The following is a 21,776-nucleotide window of genomic DNA, read 5'->3' on the forward strand; positions in this document are numbered from 1 at the left end:
TTTGCTTTCTGACTGCGCACACGTCGCCTCCTATCTCTCAGGCGCGACGGGTGTGGTGATCACATGACAGTGATGTACAGACGTCCATACACGAGGTTGAACGTAAAAACGTTGGGCACTGAAAGTTACAAGCTACGTCCACCACGTCCACCGAGGAGGCTACCCATTCCCATTCTCCGCCCACAAACCTAATCTCTACTCCGAGAGCGATACCTCACTGTATAGATGGGCCAAGTTCACTCGTTGTACAATGGCCTTTTCTCTCTCAGTCAATGGTCCATTCTCAGTGTTCGCCGACTACTATTTGGTGGAAACGAGCTGCTACTGGAAGGGTTAAAATCAGAAGAAACTACTGTGTACCTTCCCGAAGCAACTTTTCAATCACTTCCTGTCGAGATAATTCTTCATATTTTCTCACATTTGGAGCTCAAACCATACCTCTTCTCTCGCGGTGTATGCAAAGAATGGCAGCGCCTTCTCCCACTCGCTGATATCCATCCAGCACGGTGCCGTTTGATTGATCTGTATTTGAAGATGGTTAACACACCAAATTTCATCGACACTCGTACATGGATAATTGACAATCTCCAGCCGTTCGACCGACATGCGTACATTGACACCCTCCTTTCGCAATATCCAGCAGTTCCTGAAGAGTTCCGAATTTGGCTTCTAGAGTGGCCAGAAAGGGCTACTGTGAATTGTATCTGGCCTGGTCTGCCACTCGTATCGTGCACCGACTTCAGACCCAGTAGACGGTGTGGCGCTAACTGGGTGGCGTACAACAGGCATTCTCCTCAGCTTCTTGCCCCAGTTTATAGGCAGCATACCCCCTTTGCCAAGTTTGTCCCCGGTCTTTTAATTTGGAGGCAAGGTAGCTCAACAGAGTGGCTCATCTTCGACAAAGACGAACCTGAACTCTTCGGTCGTGTCTATGTCACCGATCGGTTGGAAAATGAAAAACCGGCGGTCATTCCACACGAGCGACAAAAAATCCCTGATGACGACGATGACGAGCCCATCTCTGGATCCGAGGATGAAGACGGTGAGTTCCGAGAAGAGTTCTCTTCTGGACTTATGCTAACCGACGACGTGGATTCAGAAGGCTACCTCAATGTACCATATCTCGATTGGATTAGCTTTTTGGAGCGTTGCTGGGATAAAAATGCCCGCACGCTTCAATATCATAAGGTGCATGGTTATCTAAAAGACCTTGCTATAACTGAATCCGATATGGGTCCGGAATTCAACTCGTTTTATGAAACTAGACTCCCCGCTTTTCCGTGGATCGCACGGGAGTCATTTACAGAGTATCTCTTGAAGAAATAGTCTACTACAATTCTTTACTTACAAGGAAATCTATTGTTACTTCAGCTTTCTCTAACCTTTCAAAGAACTATAGAAAACGGTCATCCAATTTCCCAGAGCTGGCATACTTTATACATTATGCGGTTGACAATACACACGTTACGCTAGTAGTACTATGCATTGCTATTTGACGAAAAATCTCCTTGTTGGTCACTGGCCCATAGTGCATACTAAATGAAACAGTGAGTAAGTCAGAAAAACCCTATAACAATATGAAGACACATACAGTGGCATCGGATTGATATATTACATGTGCCCTATCCACAATTCGTAAGCCCAGAGTCTTTCTAACAAGATCTGTAGCATGGCGCCTGCAATTCAGGCAGAATGCTATCGGTTCTTTAGCGGTACTCATACTCAAAGAATATACACTGATCACTCGATTGCCTTGTTCATTGTTAGCCAAAAACTGGATGGCAGCCTTCAGGATGTAAGGTAATGCAATGTTTTCAGCGCATTGCTCCACAGGGCGTTCCTCCAAAGATTCTTCGTGCGGGTTACTGCCGTTAAGGGTGGGAAATACTAGAGCTCGGCGATAAAGACGATCCATTTTTTTCTCTGCTTCAGTGGGTTTGCGTCTGACCCTGGAAGCTGCCGAGCTGTGACCATAGTGGTCTGGGATGGTTTTCTCTTCTGTTTCCACAATGCAAAAGGCATTGAACTGAGACTTCGCGATATTGTTTCCACGGCTGTGGATATAAGAGTCGATAAATCTCCCCAAGGAAAAGTATGGATTGCGAGTTCCATTGGGATCCGTTGCTTTAGGATGTTGCAAGCTATACGCAATGGTGCGCAGGATTCGTTGATAGAAAGGGTCGTGAGTATAGGCGGGCAATGTGTCGTCGTCTCGGATCCCTATCATGGCAGGAGAAATTAGGCCTTTCTCAATCCAGTGCTTAACACAGTTGTCAAGGTAATTTGCTTTTTCCTCGTCAGACGCCGTGTCAAAGTTGAACGGAACTAAAGATTGTCAACAGGTTCGACGACTATGAGCTTGGGGTACAGACAGCAATAGAGAATCACTAACAGGGGGGATACGCTTGAGGATCAACAAGTGGTTTGTTCAGGAAAGAGGCAATTTCCTCAATATGGAACAAACAAGCGTTGAAAAATATCATATCACTCTCATTAAGAGGAGTTTGAATCATGTCTGAAGCTAGGCTCAATTGAGTATGATTATATCGTCATATGGAACACCACATACTCATTGTTTGGCGTGAGTTGAGAATAAAGTGAGTACTTTGGCTATTGTCAAGTGGGTGCTCAAGAATAATCGATGAGATTTCGTGAATAGTTGACCTCTGCTTTTATGCATTTGCTAGGCTTGAGCGACGTTCTCCTCATGGCTAAGGGTTTAGTGAAAATGCCTCGCATTACTGGTGCATAACATGCTAAGCTCTCAAAGAAGTCGTAGAAATGGCCTGTGTATCCTCGCGTTGTACACGCATTTTTTGAGAAGATGAAGGTTTGACAGCTGTCAAAAAGAGAAGTTCAAATCTTCATTGATTTTCCTGAGCCATGATGCAGAGCGGTTGCGTATACAACCGTTTTGCGTATACACGAGTCATTTACGCACAATATAGTTTTTACGGACGTAAGGGTAACAACATACTGCCATAAGCCCATAAGCGCCTGCAGGTAGTTTTCTGGGCTCAGATGGATAAAAGTCCAAAGGTGAAATCAAGAAAAACTTCTCTAGATGAGGGATACGCACTGTGACTCTAGCCTCTAATCTCCGCTTTTGGCCCTGAGAATATCATAGATCGCCGTCCATCTACCTTGACTCATTTGATGTGCTCTAAGAATACGGCAATCACCTCGTTCCCTTATCTCGCGCCCACAATGTAACTCCATCAATGTTACACTTAGTAATGAAATCAAAACACGAACTATACGACTTCCGCTAAAACGTGAGTCTCAGGGACTGAACTGTGAGGGATATTTAAAATACGTGAGGTTTGACCTCATGTGATGATCCTTAGTAATTAAGCGCCCGTGAATGGCACACCAAAGTTTTAAGCCAAATACGTTGATTGAAGAAAGACAAGTAACTAGAATCCTCAGATTATAGCCTCCTCCGTTGTACCTCAATGGCCCACTTTGCTTGCTTGGCATTTTGACCCAATGCTTCGTTTCGCACACAACATGTGCCGACCATCCGGGTCTAAAAATAATACACACGCTTCCACCTCAAGTTGTTATCTCGCGCCCACTGCATGCTAGCACTAAAAAAGAGTTCCTACCTCAGAAAGTCTCAAATATGAGCATATTAGGACTTTGAAAATATTAATCAAGAAGCGAGACGTACACCCTCCACGCTCAGTCGGACCGGCTTTCATTTGTGGATCTGAACAATCAAACGTGTACACTTTTGACAATCACAGACTGGGTGTGGTTTCACGGTACCTCCACTCCAAAAGTCCTCAAAGCGCTCAGATAAGTCAGATCTTACCCACATCCTTGGAGAGTTATCAACGTGGCTTAGGAGTGAGTCAGGTTGAGTGAGCCTGGGGGTATTTTTTTTTAAATAGAGCGATAGTAGAGGCTACAATGAAGTGGAGATACATCGGTGTGCCCTTGTATAAAGGAGACCGACCCTTACGCAGTATCTCCATGAATGATTAAGCGAAATGTGGCGCTGCGCATTCTCAGAGCAGTATTAGACAGGCTCGACCTTCAGCGCCGGGGAACATAAGGGCCCATCGTAGTACACGCCAAATAGACCGACGACAGTAATTTTTCTCCAGTACTAGACAGTGATGATCTTACAACTGGAAATATGAAAGACCCGACTATTGTCAAAATGGACGCTGTGTCTCCTTCCGTTGTGGGCGGGCATACTTCTAGTTCTGAAGGTTTCCACGCCACTAAAGTTGTTCTCGAGTTTCTCAGACTCTGTCAATTGATAGGTTTGCGCAGCGGCTGACGAATAATGACTCATAGCGCGCATTTGATGAAAGGTATTGGTCTTATTGCCGTGAACACAGAGGAGCGGATCCTCCTTGGATTTTAATGACCAGCCTCACTTACGCGTCAAAGTTAATTGCAATAAGAGCAAGTACACCGCTTTCATCAGGTTTGCTAAAGGATTTCAAATGTGCTTACTGATAGCCTTTTTGGTTTAGGTACAGACAAACAAATTCGCAAGACGTGTCCAGAATGCAGTAAGCATCTTTATACCGCTGTCAACCTGTTTTCTCATTATTCAAACAGCATCGGGATCTTCGGAGGGCCTCATACCTTCGCGTCGACTGAAATTTTAGGGCATAGTATGAAACTTCCACTACATTCAAGAATAAATAGCGGTCCAAATTTCAAAATTTGTCACTTATCCTCCTCCACACATCTCACTCCTAACCAACATGCCAGCTTTACAGTCCAACTCAGGTGTAAAAGTGCTCGTCACAGGAGCCAACGGATTTGTTGCAATGGCAATTATCCAGCGTCTTCTTGGCCTTGGCTTCTCTGTCCGTGGAACAGTGCGATCGCAAGAGAAAGCGGAAGAGACCAAGAAAATATTTTCATCTTACGGTGACCGTCTTGAGTTACTGATTATCGAAGACTTGACCCAGGTAAGCACCAGTCATTTTCAGGCTAATTATCGTCATTGTCACTGATCACGTCAACTCTCCAATAATCCATTAACCTGCAGGATGGAGCACTAGATGATGCCGTTAAAGGAATCGATGCCATTGAGCACACGGCATCTCCTGGCCCAGGTCACTTGCCTGATGAAGATCCTTACGAAAGTAGGTTTTGAAAATTTTATATTCAGCGCATTGGAATTTATGTCTAAGCTGAACGGTTCTAGTTTACATTAATCCTGCTGTTCAAGGAACTCTGAGCATTTTAAATAGCATCCTGAAGAACGGGTACTTGCGTCTCCTACTCCACGACCCAATCAATTAGTAAATGAATGTCACAGCTCCCAGGTCAAACGTGTCGTTATAACGTCCTCTCTCGCTGCTATGATGAGGCCTATTGACGGACCCACCGTTCTGGATGAAAACGACTGGGGAGATGAGTATGTCAGGATTGTAGAAACACAAGGGAAAAGTGCATCTCCGATGGAGAAATATTATGCGTCAAAAACTCTCTCGGAGAGAGGTGAGTGGTTGTAAACGCACACTTATCGCTTCGAACTCATTGTGTGGCCCTAATAGCTGCGTGGGACTTCTGTGAGAAACACAAGGGAATGATTGGCTGGGACCTCGTCACAATCAATCCATCTCTGGTATCGTGTTCAACATATTTTTTCTTCAGTAAAGTGGTCTTATAAATTGGTACAGATTATAGGTGTAAGAGTGATCAAAATTGGCAGCTTTCTGATATTGTGCTGATCGCAACATAGCCCTTGCTTCAAGACTTTCAGGAGTTGCACGAAGTAACTCCGTCTGTCCGCCTCTGGTTCCATTTTATGGCCACAGAACAGTCCGAAGAAATTCTGAAATCTACCTTGTCATACGTGGATGTTCGCGACGTCTCCGCGGCTCACGTTAACGCGCTGAAAGTTGAAGATGCAGGCGGCCAGCGTTTCATCTTGTCTGCAGGTTTTTACCGTTTATTTTGACTATGATAACCAAGTATCAATGATAATTATTCATACAGAATCAATAACTTGGCAGGATTCGCGTACGTTTCCCTATGCTTATATTATTGCATGAGATTGACTCATACCCCAATCAATTTATCACACAGGAAATCATCTACTCGATCGCAAGCCAGAATATTACACCTCTGGAATCTTTAAGCGAGGCAATCCGAACCTGAAGTCATACATACCATTGACTCTAAAAACTCAGAAGGCCGAGAGTATTCTTGGAATAAAGTACAAAAGCCGTGATGAGACACTTCTCAGTGTAGCAGAAGAATATAGACGCAGGGGATTTCTGTAGACTCGCTCAAGTATGAAATAGCCTGTGATCTGCATATTACAGTTTATGAAAGGGAAACTTCAAGTTATGGTGTTTACACATTTTTGTGTGTAATATGTTTTCTTACCTCACGTAGTTTGTACTTGAGAAATTTTTGATAGTGCGGATAGACCTGCCACTATCACTGCGAGTCTGCTTACGAGCCTGCAATCGCGGCATGATATTGTCCGGCCTCGCGCGATGCGGACGCGTTTGAATTGGTACCTGACACGAGCATCCGAGTCATCGGTTTGCCATCACAACAGAGGCGGCAACTGTGACGAATTGTTTTGGAGCAACCTAAGACCAGCGGGATCCAAACGTCCCAAGAAGACTTTCGTATTTTTGACACTCAAGCACGACCTTGATTTAATGTGACTGATTCCTCGCCCGTAAATCGTTTGCAAAGTTCATGACTCTTGCGGAAGTGTGTACAACTCGTAACCAAAACTGGTTAGAAAGCGGAAAAAATATGCGTGAATGTTTGGGAAGTAGTAGTAGTACACAGCTATACACAGACCACATACTCCAAAGCCCAATAGCTAACTTTATGTCCGTCAACACGTATAAGATAATTTTATAGGAGACCGCTCACCAGAACAAACATATCAAACCTCCGCGGCCTTTCCCTCCAGCATTGAAGGATTAGATCTTGTCAGTGCAGGAGAAGACTTAAGCTCTTGTCTGTGATGCAAAAAACACACTGTAGTGATCGAAAGGATAATAGCCGCCTCTATCGCCGAAGCAACAGCAGACGTGGTCACCGCCCATAGGATATCCGCCATCCATGTACTGCAGGCGTTTATTGGAGTTCCATTGGATCCTATCCCAGGAAAACAGAGTACAATATCGTGCTTTCTGGCGCGGTGAAAGCTGATTGCTCGCTCGACGACAGACGCCATCCACAACAACCACAAAAGCGTAGCGTAGGCAATAACTTTCGGAGAACATGGCGTGAAAGGGAGAATGGAGTCGGTGTGGTGGCGCTGTAACCATACGAGGAGCAACGTCTCTCCGTGGTGGGGCAGTGTCAGCACGAATGCCAGGATAATGGGTATCAGCAGTTTAGGATTCTGCGAGCGGATGACATTGTCGATGACGGTGCATATGAAAGCAACGAGCGCTAAAGGGAGGGATGCACTGATGAGCTTGGCGAGATATCGAGGTATCCGATTCGGCGGTGGCTTTTCGACGTCGACGAGCGTCGACGCGATGGACGCTGTCTCTGATTTGTCGTTCTGCTGCGGTGCGACAATCATCTCAATGTCGTTGATGACGAAGACAGCACTAGACTGCTGCGCATCTTTCACCGAGCTAAGTTCATAAGTCCGGCAAGTAGCTTCCGCTGCGCCGGATAACTGTTAGTTGATTGAAGCGCAGGTCAGACTGTGAAAGGTAGAAGCAGTGCACATCGTACACATTTGATGCATGCTTGTTACTGAGCTAGTGAGCATAGTTAAAGGTTGCGAGTCAATCACTGATGAGTATGCACTGTGGCTACTATGTGACTCTGATGATCGTATCAGGTCCAACCTGTCGCGGGGCACGTTCGCAGTGAGAGATAGAAGTAGAGCAGAAGAAGCTGATTGTGTGCTTCATTTTAGTTAATGCTTTGTTGAGTCGAATCATTAAGAGCCCCCGTGGATTGATTCATCCACAATGAAATTGTCCCACCAGCTGCTGTGACGTCTTACAAAGTAACAATATACGGAATTGTTTTTAATGGGCAGTGGAATAGCTAACTATTCATGAGATTCTCTGTAAACGACTCCCGTAAGCTCCATGGAACAGTGGGGAGTGCAGTAGCATAAGACGAGTTGAATTGCGGGGTGATTTCGGATTCAGGAATGACGCGGTCCTCAAACGGACGGCACGTTTCACGGTGTTCGAGCCTTCTAACATTTTCGGCCCAGCAGCTTTCCAAATAGGTGATCCAATCTGGATATGGCACGTTGAGATACCCATCTGCGTCCGCGTCATACGCTTCTTCCAGCTCGTCGTCGTCATCGGGAATTTTTTGTCGTTCGTGAGGGATGACCCCCGATGATTCAAGTTCCAACAAACTGGTGACATACACACGGCCAAAGAGTTCAGGTTCATCTTTATCGAAAATAAGCCACTCAGTCAAGTGACTTCGCCTCCAGATTAGAAGGCCAGGGACAAACTTGGCGTAGGGAGTGTGCTGCCTATAGACTGGCGCTAGAAGTTGAGGGGAATGCTTTTTGTATGCTACCCAGTAAACGCCAGACCTTTTACGGGGGCTGAAGTCGATGCATGATATAAATGGCAGACCAGGCCAAATACAACTTACAGTCGCCATTTCTGGCCATTCGAGAAGCCATATGCGAAACTCTTCCGGAACTGCCGGATATTGGGAAAGGAGGGTGTCGATGTACGCTTGTCGGTCGAATGGCTGGAGATTGTCAATTATCCAGGTACGAGTGTCGATAAAATCTGGCGTATTAACCATCTCCAAATAAAGCTCAGCTAGACGGAGCCGTGCTGGATGGATATCAGCCAGCGGAAGGAGACGCTGCCATTCTTTGCATACACCACGAGAGAAGAGGTATGGCTGGAGCTCCAAATGAGAGAAAATATGAAGAATTATCTCCACAGGAAGTGATTGAAAGATTGAGTTGGGAAGGTACACAATGGTTTCTTCTGATTTTAACCCTTCCAGTAGCAGTTCGTTTCCACCAAATAGTAGTCGGCGAACACTGAGAATGGACCGTTGACTGAGAGAGAAAAGGGCATTGTACAACGAGTGAACTTGTCCCATCTATATAGTGAGGTATCGCTCTCGGAGTAGAGATTAGGTTTGTGGACGGGGAAAGGGAATGGTTAGCCTCCCTCTGGACGTGATGGACGTAGCTCGCAACTTTTCAGAGTCTAACGTTTTTACATTCGACCTCGTGTATGAAGAATAGGTGCACACCACCGTCATGTGATCATCGCACCCGTCGCGCCTGAAATGATAGGAGGCGACGCGTGCACTGTCCATGGAAAGTTGCTGAAAGTATTAGACAAAGTTATAGGTGTGGAATTTGCACATCCTGCTAATGGCCACTCCAGTATCCATATTCAAAATTCCTCTGGAATTGCTGGATATTGAGAGAGGAGGACATCAATGTACGCCTGCCTGTCAAAGGGTGCTAGAATATCAACGATTCATACGCGTATTTTGATAATTCGGGGTGTTTATCATGTTTTTGGTACATCTGGAAGAGACGTCGGCGTATCGGGTTAATGGGAGTGAGCGGAAGAAGGCGGCGCCATTCTTTGCACACTCCGTGGGCGGTGATGTAAGTCTTGAGTTTTAAATAAGAGAATATATCAAAAATGAGTTCAAAAGGAAGTGATTGAACTGTCATTTCTGGAAGGAATACGGTGTATTCCTGGAATAATGCTTGCTCCATGTGTATCCGATTTCCACCAAAGACCAGGCGCTATGTGTATGGCTTGAGTGTAACGCCGATAAAAAATCCACTGTTTATCGAATGTTAACCTATTCAAAAAATGATATGGGTCCCTCAGAACTTGTAAGGTTTTGTTGTGAACAGTAGATTACAAAAAGTGTCCCGTCGCCTTTATCAACGTTACAGGGAATCATTCTCCGTCGTTATCTCCACCTGTTGAGTGTAACCGTTGATAGGAGTCTCGAGCAGAGCCGCAGCACACAAGCGACCATATAACACGCGAAATGTCTCTTTTGGCGACTATGTAAGTTTGGTTTCTCATCCTTTCCCTCTACACTAGCCTGCTATGCTCTATGTAATTAACCTCCTTCCACAGCGAAGTATAGTGAACAAAAGGTGCAATAATATACATCATAAATACACAATAACGCATACTCGTCAAGACCTCACCACTGACTCTACAATCAACCTACATCGAAATCGCCCCAATGCCATTATTTAAAATAACACAGTGAGTGCAGACACCACTGGTTCAATAGCTCGTTCCAGAGAGGAGACCTACCTCAGAGATCCTGCAACGCCACTTGTTCTTGTGTTTGAAGAGGTATTGACTGGTTGCCAATTTTGCGAATATATCTCCAGCTGTTCCAGCTAAAAACAACAACCACAACGTAGCGAACGAACCAGTTTAGTTAGACGGTCTAGAATTTAATTAGGATGATGGCAGTACATACACGGCTAGCATCGTATAAGGATGTAACTAACATAGTCTGTAACTTAAAAGACTGTCTATGTTACTAATACCATACGACGATTGCTCGTTTTAATTCTTTAAAACAAGTAATTGCCGTCTCATCCTATATTGAACGGCCTGAACTTGCAAAACCATTTAACCCACACCGTCGAGTTAAGTGTCAGCCTTGAGGCAACATTGTGTGTGTCTCATATGCCCTGTTCCCGATATATATTCTGTGCCGCTGAACGAAAGGGAGGCGAACCTTGTTAATCGAACAACACTGCCTTCTCAAACGCATTTTGACGAACAGTTTATGCAACTTTTCATACAGAAGTAGAGTATACAGAGTGCTCTTTAATGGACAGTAGCAATCAATTATTCGCGAGATACTCTGTACATAACTCCCGTGAGATCCACGGAAAAGCGGGGAGTCTACTTTCATAAAACGAGTTGAATTCCGGACCCATATCGGACTTAGCGATAACACGGTCATCTAGATAGCGGTGCTCCTCATTATATTGCAGCGTGCGGGCATTTTTATCCCAGCAACGCTCCAAAAAGCTAATCCAATCGGGATATGGTACATTGAGGTAACCTTCTGAATCCACGTCGTCCGTTATCACAAGCCCAGAAGAGAGCTCTGCTCGGAACTCACCGTCTTCATCCTCGGATCCAGAACTGGGCTCGTCGTCGTCGTAGTCAGGAATTTTCTGTCGCTCGTGGGGGATGACCGCCGGTTTTTCATTTTCCAACCGATTGGTGACATAGACACATCCGAAGAGTTCAGGTTCGTCTTTATCAAAGATGAGCCACTCTGTTGAGATACCTTGCCTCCAAATTAAAAGACCGGGGACAAACTTGGCAAAGGGAGTACGCTGCCTATAAACTGGCGCGAGGAGCTGAGGGGAATGCATTTTGTACGCCACCCAATTAACACCACACCGTCTACTGGGTCTGAAGTCGATGCATGCTACGAGTGGCAGACCAGGCCAGATACAATTCACAGTAGCCTTTTCTGGCCATTCGAGAAGCCAAACGCGAAACTCTTCCGGGATTGCCGGGTATTGTGAAAGGAGGGTGTCGATGTACGCCTGTCGGTCGAACGGCTGGAGATTGTCAACTATCCATGTACGGGTGTCGATAAAATTTGGTGTGTTAACCATCTTTAAATACAGCTCAACTAGACGGCGCCGCACTGGATGGATGTCAGCAAGAGGAAGGAGGTGTTGCCACTCTTTGCATACACCACGAGAAAAGAGGTAAGGTTTGATCTCCAAATGTGAGAAAATATGAAGCATTATCTCGACAGGAAGTGAATGAAGCGTGGCTTTGGGAAGGGGTAGAGTTCCTTCTTCTGCTTCTGTTTCCTCAAGTAGCAGCTCGTTTCTACCAAATAGAAGAGTGTGAATACTGAATATTGACCACTGACTGAGATAGTTCAAAAACCCATTGTACATCGAGAGAGCTTGACCCATTTAAGTCTCGCTGTGAGTTTGTGGAAGTACCAAGTAAGTTCTAGCTTGGAATGGCAGAAGCCGAGTGGACGGATTCCCTTTATAACGTGGTGCGGTGGTGGACGCAAGTCAAGGAATGTTCAACGAGCCTCGTGTGCGCATCATAGCGGCCATGTGACTCTGACGCCTATATCGGGTGATCCTGACACGCGTCGCGTCGCGCCATGAGTGTAAGAGATAGGGTTCAGCGAGAATACAGCATTCAATATGCTTTCATACACTTTATGAATACCTAAAGATGTAGAAACTGCCAAAATTTTACCTAGTAATATATTCCACGCACTGGGAGCCTCAGACTTACGCCACGAACCGCGATTACCATGCAACCTTGCATGATTGGAGTTCAATTACAGAGATAGTGTTCAGATTTAACCATACATTTCACAATTTCGATCGCGGAGCTTCGTGGAAGAAGGAGCACATATCAGCTAGACAATTATCCAACATTGGTATCTCTACCGCCAATACGTTACGGACTAGTTCAAGCTCACGAACTTCCACTGAACCTCTTGAACCAATTGATAATACTACGAGCGGATTCCTCTTTGGCCCAACCTAGCAAATAAACAAAAGCAGAAAGCAGTTAATACAAGATGGAAAGAAGTGGGGAGGGAGGATGTTGGTTAGGAATACACTTACGCGACTGTTCGACCTCTGGGTCACCACGCGTGGCGAATCCATGGGACACACCCGAGAAGACTTGGACGTGGTAGGTAGCCTTGACCTCAGCCAAAATGTCCTCTGCGCGGCGACGCGATTCGGAGGGGAATGTCTGGTCGACCTCTATTCAACAATAATACATGAAAACGGGGTGCATATTTTTTGTTTGTGTCAAATACCTGCGCAGGAGAGCAACAGAGGCTCTGAAGATGCGAACATCAAGTCAGAAACATGAAAACGGATAGGAATATTTAACTTGAGCTTACTCTTGATGTTCCTGAAATGGTCTTCGTTCAAGAAAGCTGGGTGAGCAAACGCAGCTAAAATAAAAGGTGTGAACTCGATGACTCTCGATCAAATATCAATGAATTTTACATGCTACAACGTCATCGGTATTCGCAAGCTCAAGGGCGAATGGACCACCGAAGCAGTATCCTTGATATGATAATTACCCTTAGCACAAAGAATAGAATTATAGTATAGGGGACGCTTACCAACGGCAGTATACTTTGCGTCAGATCCTGATTTTTTTGAGCCCTTTGCTTTGATGAATAGATCTCACTTAAGACTTACCATAGATCTCACGAACAGCTTTGATCCATTTTGGCGTTTCCTCGTTGGCAGCTTTTCTGGACTTGGCAAACCAGGCATTTCTGTCCCAGTTAGGCTCATCGGTGTGTAGGGAAATGGGATCTCCAAAGAAGTAATCAATTCCAAGCACGTAGAAACCTATCACAACTTCATACTTTAGTTTCTTCAGAAGTGGCATAATGACGTACCGTTGGACGCAAAGTAATCTTGGAGCAGTTTGGCGTTGATGTAAAACGGCCCATAGACGTCGGCAAAGAAGAGAACGACTTTCTTGGGACCTGTAGTACCCTCTGGAGGTTCAGATACATATGTGTCTATATCTGCGATTTTGATAGTCTTTCCAACAGCATCGCCAAAGTGCTTTACACCTTGAACACAGCAGTCTCCGGGCGGGCCAGCAAGGACAGGAGAGGTGTTCGACATTGTTTTAGCGGTAGACCTGTTTGCTTGCTGGGTGATATTGCGCGTAGATGTAGGCGGGCGATAAGGCTGCGTGTGGAATCTGCTCCCAGTCGTTATAGTCGGCTTTATACAGACAGTGGCTCTGTCGTGAGAAACGAGGTTCGCAAAGCTCGGCTTGAAGGAATGACGAGCTATCACGGAATGCTTGGGTCAGCTGCAAGAATGCATATGGCTCAAGTGAAAGAGTATATTTGTGGGCAGATCCTCATGATGAAAGAAGGCTTGATAGACACTCAGGCGCAGACGTACATGCGACTTTCAAATTCAACCATCGATTCATTATTAGGAGTTTCCGTTGTAAATAGGCCCTATGCGTACGCGTTGGTACTTGTAAAATGGTGACCGCGAAAGACGCAGTTGGTTGAACTGCTTTAGTTGGGTAGAGTCGAAGAGTGAGAACAAGGTAAGGAAACCGCCTCAAATTTTCTCACCTTAATTATATCCCGTTCTAAACCTGCATTCACTCTTTCTCATTGCAGTGCTTAGGCAAGGAAACGGCAATCATAGCTGGCGGGAAAATCCGCTGGATTACTATTTCGATTACCACCCAATTCTGAAGTACGCGTATTCGATTTCCTCCCCTGATTTGCCGCTATCTGCGTAGCAAACTATTATTTCTTTATGCTTGATGACAAGCCCTTTCCCATCAGGCGGAAATACCTGTTCAATTGTGTTCGACTCGGCTGAATGCGTGGCGCGCAAGGGGATGATAAGATGGAACGTTGGGTTTGGATTAGACGATGTCGGCTTTCGAAGAAGCTTTTCCAGACACGATTTGATCCAAATTGCGTGTTGCGATTCGTATACGATGTCAGCTCCGTAGACAACATCAAAGCCATCCTCAAACACCGAATTTGGAGCAGAGTCGCAAAAGGTAGACCAATCCAGGTGTTGTGTGGAGACACGAACGTGTTTTTTGCACGAAGCGCGCAGATTTGAATCGAGGTTGTGGGCCAGGTTGGCGAGCACCGAGGGGTAATAGTCCGTTGCGACCAAATCGACTTCTAGTTTGAAACTTTCGACGCTGTGCAATATCTTGGAAGCTATGAGGCTCACGAGGCCCGTACCTGCACCAAGTTCGAGATACCTAAGACGCCCTGCTGGTTGCCGCGACCAAGGAAGAAAAAATGTGTCTGGGTCTTCAGCCATCATCTCTGCCATAATGCAAGCCCCTCCCCACGTTTGAGCGCCCACACTTGCATAATCCTGATTGTCCAAAGGAACATCCGTCAAATCGACAGTGATCTGTGTCGACGTATCGGCTAAATCGAAAGTAAATCGACGCGTAACAACGCCAGCCGACGCCGTTCCAGCACATATTGCGAGAAGAGAGGCCGCCTCCTCTACCAAGATTTCTTTGCGACTTTGATTCAAATGTTCTTCGCTGTCCATTTCCAATTCGCACTGAGACACCAAAGCCGTTAGCCATTTCATCGAGTAACTGCGCTCAAAATCATCGGTTCGCAGGTCATCAGAAGCGTCTTTTTCCTTGTGAGCTGTTCTTCGTCGAGAACCACGCACTGGTGGATTGTATATCCCCCAAAGGTAACGAACTGCTTTTTCGAGATGTTCCAGTGGCTGGGTTTCTAACGATTTTATGGGAGGAAGTCGTGAAGTCGGAGGCTGCATATTTGTGGTGAAAGAACAAGCGAAAATTATTTTCAGCCATCACGAGTATTCATGGGTATCTGGCCCCTATCTCGGTCATTTTACCCATTTTTGTGAACAAGTTAAGAGTTCATTGGAGTCCTTTAACGATTACTGGCCTTTAAGCAGACGACATATGATAATCATAATGATAATATGATTTGAGTGGATGATCAAGAAGTAGAAACGACATTGAAGTTGAATTTCGTATCACAAAGTGATTAAAAAGGCGACATGGGGATAGAAGAAATCGTGTAAAAACATGAAGACATGACAACATAACAAACATAATGCATTTCTAGTTACAGAACCTTTCCAGACATTGCAAAGGATTAATTTGGAGCAAGAGAGAGTAGCTGAGTGCGGTCTTCGCGAATTCCATATAGTAAAATATAGGAATGGCCCTCAGATTTACGTTTGATGGCTGCTTCTCGCACAGTTTGAGCATAGCCAGAGTGTTGAGGAGGAAACATAGCCCAGATGACTTTCCAGGCTTCTTCGTCGGTGACCCAAGCAGAACTTCTGATCATAGCATCGAAGTGGGCGGGAGAGACATCGACAACAAGAACAGGCATGCCATTCTGGAAAGAATTTTTGATAGCAAGAGCTTTTTCAAAAGCTGAAGAAAAAGTTATATAAGATATGGCTACACGGGAAATGAAGGAGGTAATCAAAAAACCTTTTTCTAAAAACAACTGTTTCATTTGCTTGCGTTGCTTTTTTGGATCCGGGAGCACGAGCTGAACATCTGGCACAACTGCAGTATCCTTGATAACAGGAAGGTTTGGGGCACTTTCGGGAAGAGTAGTGGCACCTGATGTGGCAGCATCGACTCTCTTCTGATCGGCTATTTGATGTTGAAGCCAACTGACAAGCTCTTGGCGAGACACTATACAGTCTTCAGAAAAAAGAGACACGAGGCTATTGAAACTACAACTCACAATCCACTTCCGTTCCTTTCAAGATACTTTTAACTTTGAACGCAGGAAGATTTCTTCCAGTACGAGGGCGAGGGTACACAGTAAATCTGTATCATGACCATATTAGAACCAGCCCTTTACGAAACGCGAAAACACGTACAAAATGCCCTCTCTGGCACATATATCCAAATGATTTTCATGTTCAGCATCTGGTAACCCAGATTCATACATAAGATCAGCACTGATGTTATGTTCCCATAGGTATGAGACCACTTCAAGTCGTTCCTGCAGATACCCAGCTTGATAGGAGACGACATACACGTCGCATCGTCTAGGACTCCAGAACCCAAACGACCGCTCCTCTTTCACCAATGTCTTGATAGAGGCACTTTGATAGGAAGCAAGGGCAGCAGTAATCTTTTCGACTGCAATTTGGATACCAAAGGCACAAACAGGATCAGGTTTCTGTTTCAGAGATTGGAATCGAGTGATGAGGTTGTCATATCTGTAGAAGGTATGTATAAGCAAGGGCATTTTCACAGGAAATGGCGTGGCAACTCACCGGCCTCCTGCAGCAAGTACATCTCCCTGTTTGTTCCGCCTAACAACTTCAACCATAATACCATCCTTGAAGTGATTATTATGTGCGCCTAACATAAGAGGGTGGAAGTAGATCTGCCGTTTGACTCCTGCAGATTGTGTGTACTGTATGGTTTGCCTGACTTCCTTGATCCATGGTTCTAGAATCGTAGCTATGCCTGTGCCCAATTTTTCTAGCCGTAGCACCGTTTCTTCGAGATCCTCCTCTAAAGACCCACATTAACCACACAAGTAAAGTATCCTTACCAGTCCCAAGTACTCACCAACATCGGACAAAATTTCTAGTTCATCGGCTGTACTCCTAACGAGACCCTTCTTCAAAAGAAGAGCACGTTTCTGCATGATTGATGACTTGGGTTGATTGAGAATTTCCGCAACAGCCGCACGGGTTTCAGCGGGGACCCGATTCAGCGCTACCTCAATTACTGAATAGACGATATCTCAACAAATGCGCATAGAGTTTACAAAACAAGACGTACTCTTTGAGTGAGATATATGGATATCGTAGTTCTGAGAAAGATTTGGGAATGTGTCCAAGCAGTCATTAACCACGGAAATAATCTCTGCTCCAGCTGCTAGAGGACCATATCTTAAATCCGGACTGATTATATCGAACAACGCAGCTTTCGTGAACTTGGGATGTCCTGGGACGGTACTGGAGGTCAACAAGTCAGATCAGCGGCAGAATGAAGCCCACGATGAAACACATACTTTGGCCGATAGACATTGGTGATATGATATCTCTTAATACGTCGAATATTCTGTCGACCAGCCAGCCTTGCAAAAGGCACGAGAATGTTGTTTGGAAGAGATACAATGTCGCCTTGGCGGTCAATGAAGGTGGCCTGATTTTTCTCCTCTTCGGGATCCATGATCGGCATTAGTAAAGGCGGCTCCATGTCAACTGCGCCGTGTAAATGAAATATAGCGACTAGCTGATCTTGGACAGTCTGATTTAATGGAGCATAATCAGGAGAATCAACGTCTTGGTCATAGACAACAGCTCTGGAAAGACGAGGAGGTTGCTTGAAAAGCGTTGCAAGAGCAGTCTGGTGGTGGGTGGTATCAGGCTTCGCTAAAGAACGATGTCGGTTAGTAAGGATGAAAAGAACAGTAATAAATAAATCGAACCCATTAATCGAAGTGCGTTTTTAAAGTATTCATCCTCCAATCTTTCAGGCAAAAGGGGACTTTGAGAGAGCTCTAGGGCAGTGGGTCGCTTGTCCGGATCATGTTGCAGCAACCAGGTAATGACTTGGAAAGTATGTCAATGTTTATAGAAACAGATGAAAACTTTAAGGCGCGCAGACTCTCACTTTCTTTTTGCCTGATCCTGTGTGGATCCCATCCCGCAGGGAATGTTATAGATGGTTTTCGCAGATCCTCCAGGACGGCAATTCTTTCAGCGCCCGTGTTGAATTGGAAATTCATCTCGAAAAACACAATCTGGAGCTAGTGTCAACAAATCGAAAAGTAGGGCATAAAATTCAACATACCCCTAAAGAGTACATGTCAGCTTTAGAATGATCTCGGGGACCTCTAACTCGTCGATGAGACTGCACTTCTGGAGCAATGTACAAGCGAGTGCCGACCTCTGAAATATTGTTAGCAAAAAAACAGAATCAAAAATCCAGTGCTATAAATGTACCCAAAGTCATATCGGCTCCGACAAAGCCAGAGGATGCGGACACATCCGAAGGGTCTACTGAAAGACTGGAAGTAGCAAGTCCAAAATCACCGACTTTACAATCACCCTTTATATCTGCGATGAAGAAAGCAGAGGTGAGATGGATGCCATGTCAACAACAAGACAAACATACCTATGAAAATATTCGTCAACTTGATATCTCTGTGCAAGATGTTCATGGTAGACATATGCACTAGAGCATCGACAATTTGCTGGAATAGTCTCCAGCCCTCCTTCTCGTCGGCAGGCAGTCCTTCGTCCACTCGCTATCAGATGTTAGATGGTTGAAGATCTACATATTCAAAAAGTCTCACTTCTTTCAATGTTTGCCGCTCAACGAACTCCTACAGAAAACTAGGTTACACATGAAGACTCAGTTGTACAGACAACGAATATACCATTTGAATATAAAGAGTTGTCTGAGGAGCTGGGGTATCGGGGGGCAAAGAATTCAATGCCAAAGACGCGGGTCCCGACCTCGATCGAGATTTCGTGGATTTAAACAACCCTCCGAATTCGTCATCATCTTCGCTGCTACTGGAAGTATCTCCTCCAGAATCCGATCCAACAGAAAAGTGGATACTAGGGAAAGATCCACGCGAGACAGAGATATCATCGAAATCATCGACATTGAATTGGAATTGACCGTTAACTGGAAGGTGCTTTTCGCTGGTGATTCCAGGGACAGATGTTAAACCTTCCTCCAGTTCTTCGTCAATTGATGATTCCGTGCTGGATCCTCCGGATGCTGCGGCTGACGTAGGGTCGGACACCTCAATCCACGTAGTGTAGTATCGAACGATGTTACGGTGGAAAAGACGACTTAGAGCGTCGACTTCTCTCTCGATCTTCTTGTCATTTTGAGGGGTTTTGGAGAGGCGGACCTTCTTGACTAAATATGAATTTAGTAGGTGTTATGACCGTTCACGAGTAAGACTGAATATTTACCCGCATATATGCGTGAATCGATCTTGTTTCTGGCTTTAACTACAGAGCCAAATGCACCTCTTCCCTATAAACAGAAATAAGAATGTCGGTCACTAAATGATTGTTGGATCACACACAAGAAGCTCCAATTCCTCCCATTCCGTCTTCCATCGACTGGTTTGTTTCTCTCTCGGAGTCAACCTAAAATAGTCGGGGCCTTCAGGTGAACCGTATGGCAGAGTTAAAGGGGTGCGCGGATCTAAACGAAGTCAGTGCCGGAATCTATGCACTAGGAATATGGAAGAAAGGTACCATGTGAGGCAAAGGAGATTCCGCGACTAGTGACAGGACTCTGGGCCACACCATTGAGGTCAGTCAACAAACTGGCACAGGTCACCGACCCCTTCTTCGGTGGTTCGAGCATCAACATTATCTGTCGCGCTAACGTGGGTGATATGGATGCTGCACCAAATGACGTGAATAAGCGACGTGGAAGAAGGACAGAGATATACACGTACAACTGTGAATAGCGCTACCAGGCTCCGAATACCGCTCGCACACATCCAACCCTAACAGCATTTGCATGAACACAATGCCTACGTCATGAATATCGCGTTTGCGGGTATACAACAATGCTGATTCGTTGACATCTCGCGAAAGCCAGCCTTCCGGAAGTTTGGGCTCCTCGGGTATCGGTGGGGTGTGTGGCCCAAATGAGTTGGAGCGATGCAAATCCAGTAGATAGGTATGGAAAGGGGCTTTGCTGATTTTGACTGTTTTAGGCTGGCTGGGATTATCGGTAGACGTTAAGCCAATGCATCGAGTTGTAATTCCTTTGTGAACGAGGCCACTGCAATGGAGGGCATTCAACGCGGTGAGAATTTGAGCGATATAGTCCTATCACTAATATGAGTCATCCTTCGAATACAAGGGCTAAACAACGTACAGAAGCACGATCTTCCCTCAGAGAATCACAATCCTCCAGAACATCATGCAGTGTCAACGCTGGGGTTTGCTCCGTCAAAACCATAAGCTGAGGAGAGCCGCTGGAGCTCGGCAAATGAAGTTTGACACCGTAGATAGTGAGCAATTTCGTGTGGCGGATATTGATGAGATTCTTGATTTCTGATTCAAGCTGGGTCAATTTCTTTCTTCCCTGTGATGTTGTATAGTAGTGCTCTTCGAAAGTGACAACATAAAGTTCTAATGGGGTGGCGGTGCTGAAGTCGTCCACGACAGGGTCCGCCATGTAAACGAGACCGAGATGTGCTTCCTGGGAGTCAGTATCTCCATGCGCCTGATCTGAAGCTATTACTCACATACTCGAGGGTGAAAGACCCTCACTGTGTTGAACTTTACACCATTGATTTCCATGTCGCGGAAAGTCTCCGTAGGCGTATCGATTTCAACGGTCGCGGGCACTTCTGTAGCCTCTGAATTGGCACGTTTTCGCGCTTTGTATTGTTGCTCCTTCGCCATCATCTGACGCATTGCGTCTGCCTGTATCTGTTCGTTGAGTTCTTCGGCGGCTCTGGTGGCCCTCTCTTCTTCCTCTGCTGCTTGTTCAATTTCTCGCTGACGTCGTGCCTGTTCAACATGAGCAAATGGGGGACATTGCAAGAGACCAGGACTTACTCGTTCCTCATCCTGTGCCCGTTGCGTCATTTGCAATGCTAACGAACCAACAACTTCAACAGGTGGTGTGATATTCTTCTCTATCCAATCTTGACAGAATGTGATAATCTGAAAACAATTGAAGCCTTCGCCATAATGGACTGGGTATAATAGCGTACCGAGAAGACCATCTCAAACCCTTTAAGTTTCTGCGCCTCCGAGTTGACTTCCTGCGACAATCGCGAAACTTGGCCCTCATTGATGCCAACGATGGGTTTTTCGATGGTGAATGTGGGGCATGCGAGGCGTGGATATGTTTTTGGAAACCTGATCGAGAACTTTAGGCTATAGATCCGGTGCAGAGATAACAGTCCCTCGCTCACTTTACGTGAAGATTGAAATGGATCTTGGACGCATGAATAGGTTCTGGGTGTGACACTCTAATGATGAATTCGTGCAACCTAGCCGCACCCTCGATGGGGGTCAGTATTTATAGCCTTAAACAACACTAGAAATCCGGCTGGCTGTCAATAACTTACCTTCCATGCTTTCGGGGGTGGACATTCTATGAAATCTTCTGCGTAAATAGACTGCAACGCAGTAATCTCAAGAAGCTGCGAGTCTTCTGTTGAATCCATGGGGACCTAAATAAGGACGACACTGGTGTTGTTCGGTGGGTCTTGTGTCTCTTGTTTTAAGGTGGCTATTTTGACAACTTGAAAAG

At 45.5% G+C, this 21,776-nt stretch overlaps 8 protein-coding genes across 8 annotated transcripts; 2 read left to right on the plus strand and 6 right to left on the minus strand.

Annotated features, from left to right (window-relative positions):
- Positions 1-225: 225 nt before the first annotated feature.
- Positions 226-1,326, plus strand: JR316_0001478 (uncharacterized protein; the record flags this gene model as incomplete). Its single annotated transcript, XM_047887282.1, has 1 exon — positions 226-1,326. One exon carries the CDS (start codon positions 226-228, stop codon positions 1,324-1,326), a length of 1,101 nt encoding a protein of 366 aa, XP_047755028.1.
- A 152-nt stretch (positions 1,327-1,478) lies between these two features.
- Positions 1,479-2,227, minus strand: JR316_0001479 (uncharacterized protein; the record flags this gene model as incomplete). The annotated part of the gene is made up of 2 exons (XM_047887283.1): positions 1,479-1,535; positions 1,592-2,227. The coding sequence occupies 2 exons, from the start codon at positions 2,225-2,227 to the stop codon at positions 1,479-1,481; spliced, it is 693 nt and encodes a 230-aa protein (XP_047755029.1).
- Positions 2,228-4,727: 2,500 nt separating this feature from the next.
- JR316_0001480 (Ketoreductase azaE) lies at positions 4,728-6,260 on the plus strand (the record flags this gene model as incomplete). The annotated part of the gene is made up of 8 exons (XM_047887284.1): positions 4,728-4,937; positions 5,018-5,114; positions 5,177-5,237; positions 5,291-5,472; positions 5,529-5,599; positions 5,717-5,915; positions 5,974-5,997; positions 6,064-6,260. 8 exons carry the CDS (start codon positions 4,728-4,730, stop codon positions 6,258-6,260), a joined length of 1,041 nt encoding a protein of 346 aa, XP_047755030.1.
- Positions 6,261-6,886: 626 nt separating this feature from the next.
- Positions 6,887-9,057, minus strand: JR316_0001481 (uncharacterized protein; the record flags this gene model as incomplete). Its single annotated transcript, XM_047887285.1, has 2 exons — positions 6,887-7,623; positions 8,022-9,057. The coding sequence occupies 2 exons, from the start codon at positions 9,055-9,057 to the stop codon at positions 6,887-6,889; spliced, it is 1,773 nt and encodes a 590-aa protein (XP_047755031.1).
- Positions 9,058-10,801: 1,744 nt separating this feature from the next.
- JR316_0001482 (uncharacterized protein) lies at positions 10,802-11,887 on the minus strand (the record flags this gene model as incomplete). The annotated part of the gene is made up of 2 exons (XM_047887286.1): positions 10,802-11,816; positions 11,877-11,887. The coding sequence occupies 2 exons, from the start codon at positions 11,885-11,887 to the stop codon at positions 10,802-10,804; spliced, it is 1,026 nt and encodes a 341-aa protein (XP_047755032.1).
- A 544-nt stretch (positions 11,888-12,431) lies between these two features.
- JR316_0001483 (Protein AIM2) lies at positions 12,432-13,618 on the minus strand (the record flags this gene model as incomplete). The annotated part of the gene is made up of 8 exons (XM_047887287.1): positions 12,432-12,499; positions 12,584-12,727; positions 12,784-12,807; positions 12,871-12,924; positions 12,980-13,039; positions 13,099-13,125; positions 13,178-13,333; positions 13,384-13,618. 8 exons carry the CDS (start codon positions 13,616-13,618, stop codon positions 12,432-12,434), a joined length of 768 nt encoding a protein of 255 aa, XP_047755033.1.
- Positions 13,619-14,197: 579 nt separating this feature from the next.
- On the minus strand, positions 14,198-15,286 carry JR316_0001484 (Protein-lysine N-methyltransferase EFM2; the record flags this gene model as incomplete). The annotated part of the gene is made up of 1 exon (XM_047887288.1): positions 14,198-15,286. One exon carries the CDS (start codon positions 15,284-15,286, stop codon positions 14,198-14,200), a length of 1,089 nt encoding a protein of 362 aa, XP_047755034.1.
- Positions 15,287-15,636: 350 nt separating this feature from the next.
- JR316_0001485 (eIF-2-alpha kinase GCN2) lies at positions 15,637-21,690 on the minus strand (the record flags this gene model as incomplete). The annotated part of the gene is made up of 25 exons (XM_047887289.1): positions 15,637-15,923; positions 15,984-16,193; positions 16,246-16,331; positions 16,385-16,729; positions 16,787-17,030; positions 17,088-17,249; positions 17,304-17,479; positions 17,536-17,899; positions 17,956-18,078; positions 18,141-18,270; positions 18,321-18,418; positions 18,473-18,586; positions 18,645-18,777; positions 18,826-18,855; positions 18,910-19,403; positions 19,460-19,523; positions 19,576-19,697; positions 19,778-19,900; positions 19,957-20,335; positions 20,385-20,707; positions 20,758-21,025; positions 21,074-21,181; positions 21,232-21,379; positions 21,436-21,524; positions 21,592-21,690. 25 exons carry the CDS (start codon positions 21,688-21,690, stop codon positions 15,637-15,639), a joined length of 4,719 nt encoding a protein of 1,572 aa, XP_047755035.1.
- Between the last annotated feature and the right edge of the window lie 86 nt (positions 21,691-21,776).

The sequence above is a fragment of the Psilocybe cubensis genome, chromosome 1 (assembly GCF_017499595.1).
Source record: "Psilocybe cubensis strain MGC-MH-2018 chromosome 1, whole genome shotgun sequence".
Lineage (NCBI taxonomy): Eukaryota > Fungi > Basidiomycota > Agaricomycetes > Agaricales > Agrocybaceae > Psilocybe > Psilocybe cubensis.